The sequence below is a fragment of the Antedon bifida genome, chromosome 2 (assembly GCF_963402885.1).
Source record: "Antedon bifida chromosome 2, ecAntBifi1.1, whole genome shotgun sequence".
In the NCBI taxonomy this organism is placed as follows: domain Eukaryota; kingdom Metazoa; phylum Echinodermata; class Crinoidea; order Comatulida; family Antedonidae; genus Antedon; species Antedon bifida.
Genome location: NC_136227.1, coordinates 22,808,668 through 22,824,153, shown reverse-complemented (window position 1 = coordinate 22,824,153; position 15,486 = coordinate 22,808,668). Strand labels below are relative to the sequence as shown.

General features: G+C 32.8%; 3 protein-coding genes across 3 annotated transcripts in view; 2 read left to right on the top strand and 1 right to left on the bottom strand.

Annotated features, from left to right (window-relative positions):
• Positions 1 to 15,486, top strand: part of LOC144858641 (myeloid leukemia factor 2-like) — a 55,061-nt gene that overhangs the window by 21,493 nt on the left and 18,082 nt on the right. The window lies entirely within an intron of this gene.
• Positions 2,402 to 15,246, bottom strand: LOC144858639 (mitochondrial amidoxime reducing component 2-like). Its single transcript, XM_078714736.1, has 7 exons — positions 14,957 to 15,246; positions 8,704 to 8,883; positions 7,535 to 7,709; positions 6,874 to 7,014; positions 5,608 to 5,669; positions 4,848 to 4,919; positions 2,402 to 3,159 (listed from the first exon to the last, which is right to left on the bottom strand). The coding sequence occupies exons 1-7, from the start codon at positions 15,184 to 15,186 to the stop codon at positions 3,030 to 3,032; spliced, it is 990 nt and encodes a 329-aa protein (XP_078570862.1). The 5' UTR covers positions 15,187 to 15,246; the 3' UTR covers positions 2,402 to 3,029.
• LOC144858458 (5'-3' exoribonuclease 1-like) overlaps positions 5,476 to 15,486 on the top strand; it is a 76,330-nt gene continuing 66,319 nt past the window's right edge. The window contains exon 1 of the mRNA XM_078714670.1: positions 5,476 to 5,485. The gene's annotated coding sequence lies outside the window, so the exon portion shown is untranslated. The remainder of the gene's footprint in view (positions 5,486 to 15,486) is intronic.

Sequence of the window (15,486 nt, the reverse complement as noted above, 5' to 3'; positions counted from 1 at the left end):
ATCATAGACATTACATCTTTGGGGTACTTTTTAGTTCATCCCGTATAACATTAATAATTAATCCATTAGTTTTTCACGTTCATTTTTTCACTGGTCACGTAAAAATTTCCTGGGACGTATGATGAGGGGAGAATTTATTCCAAAAGATGTTTTATGGAGGAGTTTATTCGAGTGTGGGTTATCGTCATCATCATCATGGTATCTGGAAAGACGCAAAGTCTCAATTTTATTAACATCTTTATGTACTTTTGGTCGTCCACAATGCATTGCAATGGTGAATAGTTACCACCACCACCACGGTATTTTAGAGGGAGGCCGTTGTTCCGCCTAACTACTAAACTCCTTAGTGGTAATTTTTTTGAAACAAAAATTAACCAGCGCTATTTTTGAAGCTCTAAAAGTACAGTAATTTATCCCGAATATTTGTGAGGTGAGTTGATAATAAAACATTGCACATTTGCACAAAAAAAATCGGAGAGGGCCATTACCAGGCATAGTTTTTAGGTGCCATAAATTCGGTCTATTTCATTACATATAGTCTTAGAGGTGCAGTGCCATTAAAACATTTAAACATTAAACATGATATAGCATAATTTCTTCTTATTTGAAATATTTTCCTTGATAGAGTATTGATTATGTCATCACCACGTGTTGTTTTATAATTTAAATTGTTTGTAACAATGCGACGTGCAGCTCTTTTTTTATAATTTGTGTATTTTCGTTTGGTTCTGCATGCTACCGTTCGTTTCAGGATATTTAAAAAATTTCAAAATGTTCCAATATTTTTGGCGTTCTGCGCACGCACAGCTCGTACATAGCATAAAGGCCGTTTTTGCAATTGATTCTTGTTCTTCATACCTTCTGTGATGATAGATGTAGGCTAATTCATTTTTTCCATTTATTTTGAAAGCTAATGAGTTGTATATAAGAATTCATGTAACTTTGTTGCTTGACAAGTTGTCTGACGTCATCATATGGCCACTCGAATGGATTATTGTCTCTACCGTCATAGCTCATCGCATTTAATAGAACGCATCTTGCTTATGCGTATTCCATTTCCCCCCAGTTTTTAATATTGTCTAGGTTAATCAATTATCTTTCGCATGGGTTACAACTATTTTAATTTGGATGACGTCATCACGTCAATGAATAACGTGGGTCACTTATTTTCATATTTACAGTAAATTTCAATGTTATAGCTTGTCAGAATAAAAAGTGATACTCATGATTAAAACGTTTTCTGGAAGTTGTTGGATTATTGTAGATACGAATTCATGTAAACATTTTGCCAATCGGATGTTGTGACGTCATCATATGGCCAGTTGAATAAAAAAAAGTCGGATTTTCATCTTTTGCTTCATAGTTCATCACATTTAAAAGAGCGCGCATCTCGATGCAATGTATCAGAATTTCTTCAACATTTTAATATATGCTGTTGCTGAAACGATTATCTTTCGAAACTGTTATCTTCATGTTTAATTTTGATGACGCTATCATGTTAAAAATGTGAATAAAAAAAAGGTGGTCCCAGTAATATCAACTTTGCTACACTGTATGTAGATATATACAGTATTATAATGTATACTATAAGGCACAAAATAGACAGAATTTAGCACCAACAACATATTATTATCAGATCATAAGTTCTGTAATATTTTTTGTGCACGTGGCGTTGTTGTGCGGATAACTAACTCGTCAATGGACGAGTTCAAATCTAGTTACTGTACTTTCTTCATTCAATGATGCTTTTTTATTGATATTCTATTTAATAATTAGAGAAATAATGATTTATTATCAAATATTTTTGTTTAACAATCAGTAGTATACATTTTGTGTAACGTAAATATAGTTTGAAATCCTAAAAGTCCTAAACTAAACTATATACTGTAGGCTACATCAGGGTAGTGTGACTCACATACCCCAACATTCCAGTAAACAAAAATTCTAATTTTCCAGCCGCCGACAAACGTACTCACTAACCAAACAATTCTTCATCTACACACACCCTTCGCCAACAATATTTCCCATAGAGGAAGGATTGTTTTGACAACGAACGACAAACGAAAACATTTTTTTATTGAACAGGTCTTACACATACTACTGTCTGCATACATATCATAGACTCTCTTCTCCCAGACTTGCTTTGGGGTTTGAGCATGCCCAGTCCGAGTTTCTAAATACCCATTTTCCAGCCATATTAAACATAAGCCTCCGCGTGATACAGTTTTCCTAATGCTTCTGTCCTCTTGAATATAACTGTCTAAAAGCATGGCGCGAAAACAAAGAATTCATCTGACAGATATATTCATTGTTATTTTGAATCTGTTGATCCAGTGAGTATTGTACAATATACCATGTCTAGCTAGTATACAGCAATAAACAATACTACAATTTAATTCATAAAGATTTTTAATAATTTAACAAATACATTTAATTTTAGTATAAAATATTTAGACATTTAAAAAAAAAATTAAAACCCAATTAAAGTATATAAGATCATACAATTTCAATGTGATGTGTATAAATATATAAAGTATACTTGATTAGATAGATTGTTATTTGAATAACACTGCGATCCTGCTTAATACTTTTAGCATAAAATATTTAGAAAAATCTAAACCCAATTATTAAATTACAAAATATGATAATACAATTTTAACAAGATCGGACAATCAAGGTCTATTACTTGAATGACACAGCAATTAAAGCCAGACCTGCTAGTGATCACCTTTTGTGATAAAATGATGACCCATGCATTGTTGTGCTAGACATCATGATCCAGGCATACTTTTATCTGCTTGATATCGATAGAAATGCTACCAATCTTATCACAAGTACTTTACCTGGCTATGTATTGACTAATGTTACTAGTTTAGAAAGAGTGAGAAACTTGCTTGATTGGATTTGATGTATTCTTTTAAATTCTCATGATTTAAGATAATGATCAAGATTGATACTTATCATCCTTGGAAACAAATAGTAATAATTATTTTATACCAGCATGGTCAAAAGAATGACCATGACTTCAATTACTGCAATACAGCATACACAGTGTCCCCAACCTCGATGTTACCTTTTGTCAACAGATTGAAATTTACACCAAAAACAGGTGATTTTTGAAACTTACTGTCTGGGTGAGATTTATCCAACATTCTAAATCTACAAATAAAAACATAGGAAAAATCATTTCTAAATATAATTATAAGAACTGATAGCATTTTATGTCTAAATCTAGCAAAAGGACATGATAAATCTTTGTTCTTCAACCCAACAACATTTGAGCCTGTCTGTAATTTTCACTTTAACTCTTTTAAAAGTTTCATTTCCAGTCATAATGGTCATGTACCCTGGCTATCAAGTAAAAAAGTGTTGTGGAATTGTCACAGTACTAGGAACAGGTTGCGAAAATAGCTTGCTATTTCATCTGGTTTTCCTATAGTTTTATACCTATAGAGAGCTGGCTGAGTAAACTACACTACAAATATGCAAGAACCCAATGATAACATTTTTTTATGAATTCTATAGACTCTCTAAAGGTCAAATTATTGTTTGTTTTCCAACTTCAAAATTAAGTCATAGAGAACTGATTGAAAAAATTGTAATTATAATTTGCATAATGGCTGCATTTTTGTATTACTTTATTAAGTAGTTAATTACCCGGATATAAAAAGATACAAATGTAGCCAAAGGCTGAAAGCATTGTATGACACATATAAATAGAAACAGCCAAACTAACATATCTGTATATTTGTCTCTAGAACACATCCAAGACAATATCTATATATTAATGCTACTAAATTGGTCAAATAATTTTAGTTATTTTTTTTACGGAAATCTTACATCGAAAATTACCTTTTTCGCGTAGACACGACCGTGTCCAACGAATTATGACAATTGTTTAAAACATGTTATTTTAAGTGAAAACACAAAGTAAAACAAGCACGAATGTGCGATACTCTGGGTACAGCAAAAGAAGCTGTAATGATGTTGTAAGACGGGATGTAACGTCACATACACATCAATAACCTTGCTACCAAATACAGCTATATTCCGAAAAGTTACGTCACATAACCGGAAATGGCATAATAATTACGGTAAATTGTGAAATCTCAAAGTGATTTTTTGCTACTTCCGGGAGCAGAAGTGACTTCACAACATCATAAATAGGTTTTACTGTATATATTCTTATTCTTCAAGTCAAGACCTTTGAAATGACACCAAACACGGCTATATTACAACGAAAATCGTTTGGCACCAAGGTAGCATCTTCGAGACGTCATATGGCTGCATCCGGTTTGAAATTAAAAAATCCGGCTCTACCCATGCCAAATCCCAGCTCAATACTACAACGAATAAGGGAGGAGTAGTACTTTATAAATCGCACTTTTTTCGATTGGTACCATGTTTATGACGTCGTAATTCTGCATCTGGTTGAAGTACAAACATTTTCTCTCTATAGCTTTGTTCACCTACAGTATTACCCTAGTATATGCATGCCATGTTTCAGAGCCGTCAGATGACGCATAAAGAACTAGTAATACTTTAAAGTTGGCTCAATAGTGTCCAGATGGAAGAAAAGGAAGAGGAGAAGATGAGCGAATCCTAGACTCGGGTACCCCGAGTAATTAGATAGGCTTACAATACAAACAACAAGCACATAGCAAATCTTAAATTTAAATAAAAATAAAATAAACTTAAATAAAATACAACTAAAATTATTTCAAAATTATTATTAAATTATTATTAAATACACGGACGAAGGGTTGAACTGTAGTTCCATGAGGTTAAAATGTCAAGTGCATTTTCACAAAAATGGGGTATAATTTACTTAAATTAAAAGTGCTTACTTTCTAAGTGTCCTTAATGGCTCAGCTTGACCAAGTTTCCCATTCTCTCTATCAATCATTGTTATTGGACATCTGTAAAAATATTTGTATTCACATTGAAAATGTATGCAATACATACATTATAATAATTTTTAAACTAAACTCTTTGTCACACTAAGTGCCAATATTAATCATTCTTGGAAAATGTATACACACTTGAAGTAATTCAAACAGCACATTAAATACATACATTTTCAAAATCCTTTTCCTTATATTTCAACAATATTATACACCTAATAACAGACATTTTCTGCTTTCATTTAATATATCCCTAAGTTTAGGAATTTGTTTTGGAAAATATATTCATACAAATCTCAATGCATCTGCTGACATGAGGCTCACGCTTTTTGAGCCAACATCAATCTCTCAAGCCACACATTTAAAATACAGGTATCACACTCGACTTGGCCTATAAATTACTGAGGTCGGACATTCAGTGAGTTGGAGACTGGTCACTGTTATCACAAGTTATAAATTGTTGCTCCTTGTAGCGGAAGATAGAAGACAGTCAACCAATCTACATAGGCTATGTAGTAAATATGAATGCAACCAATCTACATAGGCTATGTAGTAAATAAATCACTGTGGTCGGACATTCAGTGAGTTGGAGACTGGTCACTGTTATCACAAGTTATAAATTGTTGCTCCTTGTAGCAGAAGATAGAAGCCAGTCAACCAATCTACATAGGCTATGTAGTAAATATGAATGCAAGAAACTTACCTTCCACAGTCATGTGTTCTATAAAAGCAAGCACTTCCAATTTTTAGCATAGCCCAATGGTCCTATAGTTGCATTGAAACAAAAATGGTATACCATAAAACGTTTTTTCAATTTTGTTAATTTTGTGAATTCATTATGTAGTAAATTTTCACATGATACATTAATCATTATCTCATGCTGATTTTACTTGGGAATTGCACCAAAAAAAATTTTAATTATCAAAATGTGCGAATTAGTTCAATACTGCTCAACGAAAACCAAGTTCCAACACCTAATCAATTATCCTTATTGAATGAAAATATTCTTATAATGCTATTTAAATGTTTAAAAGAAATAGTATTTATGTATGAATACCACGATCGGAAAACACCCAATCCTTTGAAAATAAGGTCAAATACAGCACTTATGGTCATTTGTTGGACAAAATGTTCCATAAGAACAATTTGGGTATATATATATATATATGGCAAACAGTACGTCGGAGAAACAAAAAACACTCTCCGTATGAGAATGACACAACATAGATCAGCTATCAAAACATTAAAGCTTGATCAACCTGTAGCCGAACATTTTAATTCAGCTGGTCACTCGATTGCAAATTTCAGAGTTATTGCAATAGACCATGATGTCAAATGGAGCGACAAAACTCGCAAAGACAAAGAAAACCACTGGGAATTACTACTTAAAACCACAAAACCTTTTGGACTTAACATTAGGAACATACTCCCAGATCGGTAAAATTATTCCATTGACTACCAAAATTTAAGTTTCAATATTAACCACCATTTTAGCTTCCATTCCAAAAAATCAACTCTCTATAACTAACGGGTGGCGTTTTTTGGTACGCTATGTTTTTACCATTAATTTGCATATTTCAGCTAATTTGCATATGTTCCCAAGGTGTAAACGAGGTGTGATTTGTGGAATTTTATCTCCACATCATGTGTGTTCAATTTAAAAACTAAAAGCTTTGTTTGCAATTTGTTTGAATTTAAATTCTAGATTGCCTAGACTATACCCGATATATAAAAAAATACTGTATATAGCGGCCATTTTGGTTTTATGGACATTAACCTAATTTCTTCAACTACATTTTTTCTCCATGTTTAATATGTTTTTCTGATAGGTCTTTAGAGATATTTACCACAAAAATAAATTCTGTAATTTTGTCTAGGTATACCCATTATTTTTGCTACATTGACCAGACTAATGATGTTGAAGATGGAAACATTAATAGAAAATGGAATACAAATTAATGTTGCTTACTTCAGCAAATGCATTGCTCCCTGTAACAGTAATGTTACCACGAAACTGCTGTAGGCCTAGGGGCTCTTCCATTCTGTGATTGAGTTCATCAAGAGATGCAATGCTATTGACATGAAATTGGGTCATGTACTGATACAATGCCTAGAAAAACAATATCAGCACTTAGTTTTGTGCTGTAGGAAGGTACCAATAATATAATGCTATACTGAAACTATAGATCCAGGATATAAACCATCACTGTACGGAAGGTAATCGTTTGTCGTTTAAATTTTAGACTTTCAGACTTTTGGACGAGTGTCTTTTATAGAAGGTGCCTCTATTATGAGAGTTATTCGCAAAAGTGAGGTTAATAATTTTACTAGAGAAGGTACACCAATAAACTTTGGATTTAAAGAACATGAGAAGCCAATAGCATTAGCAGTCAGCAGGGAGAGCTAAGCTAGGTACTTGTTTGCATTAGAAGCAGATAAAAAAATGTATTTTTAACTTAAAAATAAACAAAATAGTGAAATACAATATTATAATATTTATTTTGAGTAATTAACAGCCTAATTTTAGTGATGCAAGCTTAGAAAATAAAAGACACTAAATGGTCAACATTTGGTTGTGAAAAAAACATAAAATTGTCATGTATGAATAAATTATGTGACATGTCACTAACCTTCTCTTTGCCAGTAAACCTTTCCTTCCACACTGGATGATCTTTAAATGTACGTCCTTGTACACAGCCATCATGTACAATCATTCTGTAGGTTTTGTTACTTTTAATAACATTTGAGATCCACATACAAGCTTCTTCTCCACAGTCATAGCCATAAACTATACTTTCATGTAACCTTAAAATATCAAGAAACAAAACCTATACCCAACATTGAGGTTTCATTTTGATATACAGTATTATCTACAACTGTTCATAGGATCTAGAGATTTTGCTACAAGAATGAATTATAGAAAGGGTGAACAATTTAGAGATCATCAAAAGATTTTGTAGGACTAGATAACTGGTAATGAAATTGCCCCATTAGCAATTTTGGTTGGATGTTTTATTTAAGATACTTAAGTCAAATTTCAGCAAACTATGCAATGGTGTATACATACACGTTTATGGTGGAATTGGGAAATATGAAATGAATGAAGTTTGCAGCAGCTGGTATGTCAGTATAGTTTCAAGCACCACTCATTCAATCAGGGGAACATGATCAGAGAAAATTTATTTTGTACATATAGTCTGGGAACCCAAGGTTTTAAATAGCAATTTGAGTACAAAAGGTTTGAGGTGTGGAGTATGTAGATATGGTCTATGGGACCCAGAAATGGCAATTCTTAAGTGACGGGTCCTGTTCAATTTTAAGGGGGAACCACCCAAATGACCCCTAAAATTTGATTTAATTAGCATTTCGAGTACATGACCAAACCAATTCTAAAATGTTCTCTGACCTATCAGAAATCAATATCCATAATTCTTAAGTGACCATTCCTGTGCTAAATTTACTTCAGAACGCCTTTAATTAGCGCTAATTAGACATTTAATTAGCATTTTGAGTACATCAACGAAATTCACACCACACATACTTATGAACATACTGATTAAGGATTCACCATTCTTAAGTTTGAAATCTGAGGCCAATTAAAGCCATCACTTAAGAATTGCCATTTCTGGGTCCCATAGACCATATCTACATACTCCACACCTCAAACCTTTTGTACTCAAATTGCTAATTAAAACCTCCTGGGCTCCCAGACTAATACTTCAAGATTTTAATAGTGGGTGAATTTTTGTTAACTAAAATGTCAATCTATTTTTATTTTGGCAGTAACTAAAAAACTCACTTAGCTTTTACCAATTCTGCATTCCTATTAGGCGACAGTGGTACCTGTATTGATGGATGACCCTTTGCACTCAATACCAGATGATGTGCATCATCTGACAAAGATGTTTTTATCAATGCTACTGAAGGCTCATTCTTAGCAACAAGGTATTTATTATCTTCGTCCACTAACATCCACTTCCTAAACATTAAATGATAAAATATGGAAAAAAGAATGTATATTATTAATGACTAAAGCAATTATCTTGCATAATAATACCCACCCAATATTTTATTGGGAGTTTCACTCACAATCGATATACTGTAGGTCCTATAATTACAATGCAATGCATGTCCAGGGGCGGTCGCAGGACTATTTTAAGGGGTTGCCCAAGAGTCCAGGGCCATAATAGAAACCAAGCATTTACGCCACAGGTTTGTAATTACTACGGAAATTCGGCCTAATGTTACGGACGTAGAGAAATGAAAAAAAAAATCCACTGACCACCGTTAAATTGTGCGCGGTTAATTTTACGCTGCAGTCAGTCAATTTACATATAGACTCTTCCAACACTGGACTCGACAAAACTGGACGTTGCCTATGATGAAGTGGGATCTAAATTTTAATTTAGTGGCAGAAAAAAACATTTAGTATGAAATTAAGGGTGTTGCCCGGGCAACTGGGGCAACACCCCTGCGTCCGCCCCTGATGTCTGAATACTGGAATCCATGCAATGTGTAGGTAACACACTGTAAGTTTAAATTTTAGGTATCCGCTTTGTAGCGGATAATTCCTTTTGTAACTGTCTCGTTTTTTTTCTCTATGTTATTAGTTATCTGCACTCGGCAGATAACTCCTTGTAATCGTCCTGTTTCTTTTTCTTTATATTATTCTTCTTTCTTTCTTTTTCTTCCATTTTTGTGTCTTGCGTATCTCAAAAACTTGTACACATAACATTTCATAACTTTGTCAACATATGGAGAGTTGTGCACCTCCCATTTTTGAATGACATCAGAGTTGCGCAACATGACTTACGCATGATTTTATTAATTTCACATATTTAACATAGATCGAAAACCATATAACATTTTAAATTGAAACTTAACAAAAGTTTAATTTATATCATGCCCTTACTTTATGTTGAAAATAAATGGCATGTTTCATAGAAAGTTACAAGCGCATTCGCGTTTTTAAAATTTGAAAAATTAACTTTCTACCTGTTACAGTTTCATGTCATTTTAAGCACAACAAATTTTTACGCACCTGGTGCACACGTTGCGTAAAAACATTTTTTTTTCCGCATGAATTATGTTTTTCCAGCCTTTTCTAGTAATTTTCCCAACTTTTAAACAATTTCTATGGAAGGCAATCCGATCGCCGCCAAAAATACAAAAGTAAAACAAACAACGTACTTTTACAAACGAACATACTTTCACAAACGAACAAGGTGCTTGGCATTTGTCGTGCGGATAACTAACTCTTTTTTATTTTACAGGTCTCGGTGAAATGTGTGCTAATAAAAATTACCATTGATTTGATTGTAAACTTCGTTTAATTAGGCATATATTTGTTAACATTTATTTAGTAGTATTATAATTTTATAAACGTATGTTTGATGTGTCTTTTTTATTTACGTAAGAGAACATTAATTAATAAAAAAATATTTTAACTGTTGTATAGTATTACAATTCTCAATTAAGCCTAGGTAAAGTAGGCCTACCAACAACGTATAATTTTTATACTTTATCAATTTTTATCACCTTATTATCTTCCCTGATTAGATTCGATCAAGTAATTATTATTTCTATTGTATTGGTAATTTAAAATTGGTTGAATTAACAACGCCCTTTTTTAAGTAAAAAGCCCACAGGGCTATGGGGTCGAATTACTCGTAGATTTCGTGTTACGTGTTTTTGTTGACCGGGATTATTAACCTTTTATTATTTATTATTTATTACGCATTTATAGGGCGTCAAGAGACGACTCAGTCGTATGATCATTTTTCAAATATTGTATTTATTAATAATTCAGTGAAATGATCATATCGGGGATCATAATTATACACGTACTGTAAGGCATGCAGGGCTATGGGGTCGAATTACTCGTAGATTTCGTGTTACGTGTTTTTGCTGACCGGGATTAACCTTTTATTATAAAAAAAACACGCATTTATAGGGCGTCAAAGAGACGACTCTGCAATGACGTATGATCGTTTTCCATATATTTTATTTATTAATAATTCAGTGAAATGATCATATACACGTACTGTAAGGCAATTAAACATTTTGGCAGATTTTCTTCTATAACATGCAGCTACGTGTTTTTGCTGACTGGGGATTCCTCTAGTCTTTTATATTAAAAAAACGCATTTGTAGTGTGTCAAAAAATAGACAACGCAATGTGGCGTATGATCGTTTTCTATTTATTTTTTTTCTTAAATAATTCAGTAAAATGATCTGTTTGTTTACGGCAATTAAACATTTTTGGTAGATGTTTCCTCAATAACAGCTAGCTACGTGTTTTTGCTGACGAGGGATTCCCTTTTTAAAAAAAAAATACGCATTCTATAATGTGTCAAATAAGACAAATTAATGACCTACGACCGTTTTTCCATGGCAATGGATGTCGTATCATTTACTAAAATTATATAAACGTTCTGAAGGCCTACCTACACGTGTCTGAGTATACTTAGGCCTACGTATCTGTCAGCGATAAGATGATTTTTTTTTAGTTTTAGTAGTATGTATTTCGGTTTTTTAGTCATAATAATACAGTAATAATCATTATAAAATGAAAACGTAATAACAGCAAATGTCGTACGTCGTTTGTAATTAAATGTTAAATTATTAGAGGTTACCTTTTATTATTATTCTCACATCCGTCATTGTATACTAGGGGATTTGTTTTATATTCTCTTTTAGTTATAGATGATGGCCTTGATATTTTTTCTGATTCATTGAATCAGTTTAAGAACAAAGTGTTAAGTATTTTATAATTTTTTTAATGCTACCTTATTTTTTTTTGGCATTGTTCATGTATCCGTTTTGTGTTTACCCTCCTGTTATTGGCGAATTCATTTTGCTGTTGGTTGGGTTTGGAAATAAAATAAAATTTAAAAAAATAAACGGCAATAGGCCTAATCTACTTTCATTATTCTAATGCTCACTTAGCAGCAAAAATGAGGCTGGTATCATCCACTTAAATAGTTTCGTGATTTTAAAATACGAGTGACTACTTGAAAATGTATTAAATATTTTCGAAATGTTCAAACAGTTTAATATTTTCCAAAACTTGCAAAACAAAACAACAAAAAACATTTTTAAAACGATTTTCAAAAAGCACATTAGGCCTACTTCATTATCTGTAAAATAAAATGAAAATACAAATTATGTATAAAAGATATTCATGTTTACTTTTAATAATTCAAGTTTTCATCATCACAGAATAGTGGGTATTTCAATTTCCGTGTACTACTATTCGTAGTAAATAATAGATTAATAACTAATCATAAATGAAAAAAAATAGAATGCAGCACAGCCGACCACTGACATCTTCAACAGAGCCATATATAATTATGGCTCTGATCTTCAACAGAGCCATATATATAAAGAGTTACGACATTGGATTATAGTCACGTGATATGCAGATCAATTTGTGTCAAACTTGTCTCCGTTAATGCATGTAAAGTATAGGAGCAAGAAAATACTTTAAACTTTTTCTTATATTTAAAAAAATGTAATTGCACATTTTACGGTGAAATATCGATGTGCACAGCGTACAGAAGTACTTGCAGCAAAGAATATTGCGCGCGCGTGCGCTAGTACATTATAAAGTTCGATTGATTGATTTTGGAACGAAACATCCCATAACTACGTCCTATTAATAACAATTATGTAATATTTTCAATTCATAATGCATGCTTTGATGACTAAATAAAATAATAAAGTGTCGTGGATATATTTGTTAATATATTGAATAGGGTATGAACAATATTAAAATAATAAAGGCAAATTATTACAAATGAAATGATGAACGAGTCTCTGAAAGTTTGTGTCAAAAACACACAGAGAGCCATATACTGTATAAAAAGAGGGGTGAATTTGTGTGTTTTTTGTATTGGTTCATGCTTTGATGTATCCTGACTTGCATTTAGGCCCTAGCATTTATTCTTTTGTTATTATAGACACAATATATATATGTTACCAAATTAATACCATTAATAAAATTAATTACTAAAATAAAAACGGAATATAAGCGTTATTTCATAGACAAAAAAATCTAAAAATAATGCATGAACTATAGGAAAACGCTATACAAAACAGAGCCATATATATAAAGAGTTACGACATTGGATTATAGTCACGTGATATGCTGATCAATTTGTGTCAAACTTGTCTTCGTTAATGCATGTAAAGTATAGGAGCAAGAAAATACTTAAAACTTTTTCTTATATTTAAAAAAATGTAATTGCATATTTTACCGTTAAATATCGAAGTGCACAGCGTACAGAAGTACTTGCGGCAAAGAATATTGCGCGCGCGTGCGCTAGTACATTATAAAGTTCGATTGATTGATTTTGGAACGAAACATCCCATAACTACGTCCTATTAATAACAATTATGTAATATTTTCAATTCATAATGCATGCTTTGATGACTAAATAAAATAATAGAGTGTCTTGTATATATTTGTTAATATATTGAATAGGGTATGAACATTATTAAAATAACAAAGGCAAATTATTACAAATGAAATGATGAACGAGTCTCTGAAAGTTTTGAAAGAGGGGTGAATTTGTGTGTTTTTGTATTGGTTCATGCTTTGATGTATCCTGACTTGCATGTAGGCCCTAGCATTTATTCTTTTGTTATTATAGACACAATATATATATGTTACCAAATTAATACCATTAATAAAATTAATTACTAAAATAAAAACGGGATATAAGCGTTATTTCATAGACAAAAAATCTAAAAATAATGCATGAACTATAGGAAAATGCTATACAAAAGAGACGCGCGCGCCCTCAGTGTGCGAATTCTTTGACACAAAAATGGCTTCTAATTTTCAATGTCGTAACTCTTTATACATATGGCTCTGATACAAAAGAGACGCTCGCATCCTCAGCGTGCGAATTCTTTGACACAAAAATGGCTTCTAATTTTCAATGTCGTAACTCTTTATATATATATGGCTCTGATCTTCAACAGAGCCATATATAGAGAGAGTTACGGCATTGAATGGATTAGAAGCCGTGTTTGTGTCCAACTATTCCTATGTACCGTATGGAGTTGAGTCTTTTGTTTTGAAAATGTATAACGTTCAAAAGGCTTTAATTATCGAATTTAATATCAAAACAATCAATTTGATTAAAGGTTTTTGTTAAAATAATAAAAAAATTATAAAGTTACTGCGAACATGATTTAAAATAGCAATTTCGGAACGGCTCTGGTTGTGCGCTCCATGCACGCTCTACGCGTGCGCGTTTAGTTTGTACAGCGATTCTCTATAGTAATGCATTGTTTTTACATTTTGTTGTTTAAAATCATGTTCGCAGTAACTTTATGATTTCGTTATTATCTTAACAAAAACCTTTAAACAAATTGATTGTTTTGATATTAAATTCGATATTTAAAGCCTTGTGAATGTTATACATTTTTTAAGCAAATGACTCGACTCCATACGCTACGTAGGCATAGTTGGACACAAACATGGCCGGCGTGCACATCACGTGACTTTCTAAAATCCGTGAACGCAAAGTCGTAACTCTCTCTATATATGGCTCTGATCTTCAATGTAAAACAGCGCCCTCAAGTATTAACTTGACCTAATACGACGTACCAAATACGATGAAAGCTGTGCTTTTTTTCGTAAGAGTCTGTACATATTATTATACTTTTTAGGTCAATAGTTTTTGCCATTATAATATCGAACATATGATTGGTATCTAAAAATGTAATAAAACTGGGTTTAAATGTAATATAAATATACTTTAAATAGCATTAAACTTGGGTACGGGCCAGCCAATGATGGGTACGGGTCAGCCAATGATGGGTACGGGTCAGCCAAAATTTTGGGTACGAGTAAGCCAAAATTTGGGTACGAGTTGGTGGGTACGAGTTGGCATGGGTACGGGTTCACCTGTATTCGTACTAACCGTATCAGGTGCCGTTTTCGGCCACCTCGACTTATATATATTTAAGTGTGCCGAATCATCTCAGGGCCGAATCGTCTCACTCAGGGCCGGCCGCTAGTATATTATGACCACACTCACCGGTCTCGGAGTTCTCCGGCTTTGATACCCCGATCAGTACATTCAGCCTTCTGGACATACACACCGCCACATGATTTTATTGGGTGTATACATATTTTGCACACTTTTCCTACTTCAATATACTCAAGAGGTTTATTTCTACGACGTATATACCAAATTAAACTTGCTGTAGTTAGGAAAGTTGACAATAATACAATCAAAATCAAGCCCTGTCCTTGTTGGTTTGTCATTGTGATGGTGGAAGATAGTATGGAAGGCCACTTACGTCAAATAAAATTAGTCTCCTATAGGCACAATCAGTTATAAATACTATTACTAGGGTCTATTATTCTTTTGTACTTGTAGTTGGGGTTTAGTTAGTAAATGTATAGTTTTAAAATAGAGGGAGAAATCATAATTTTCTCTAATCTAACAACAAGCTCTACTAGATCAAAAGGTTGAATGAGCAGTTCTCGGGCTTGACTGACTCTCAAATGTCATTCGCACACACCAATCTGCCGTCAATAATATCTTCTACTTGAGCATGCAGT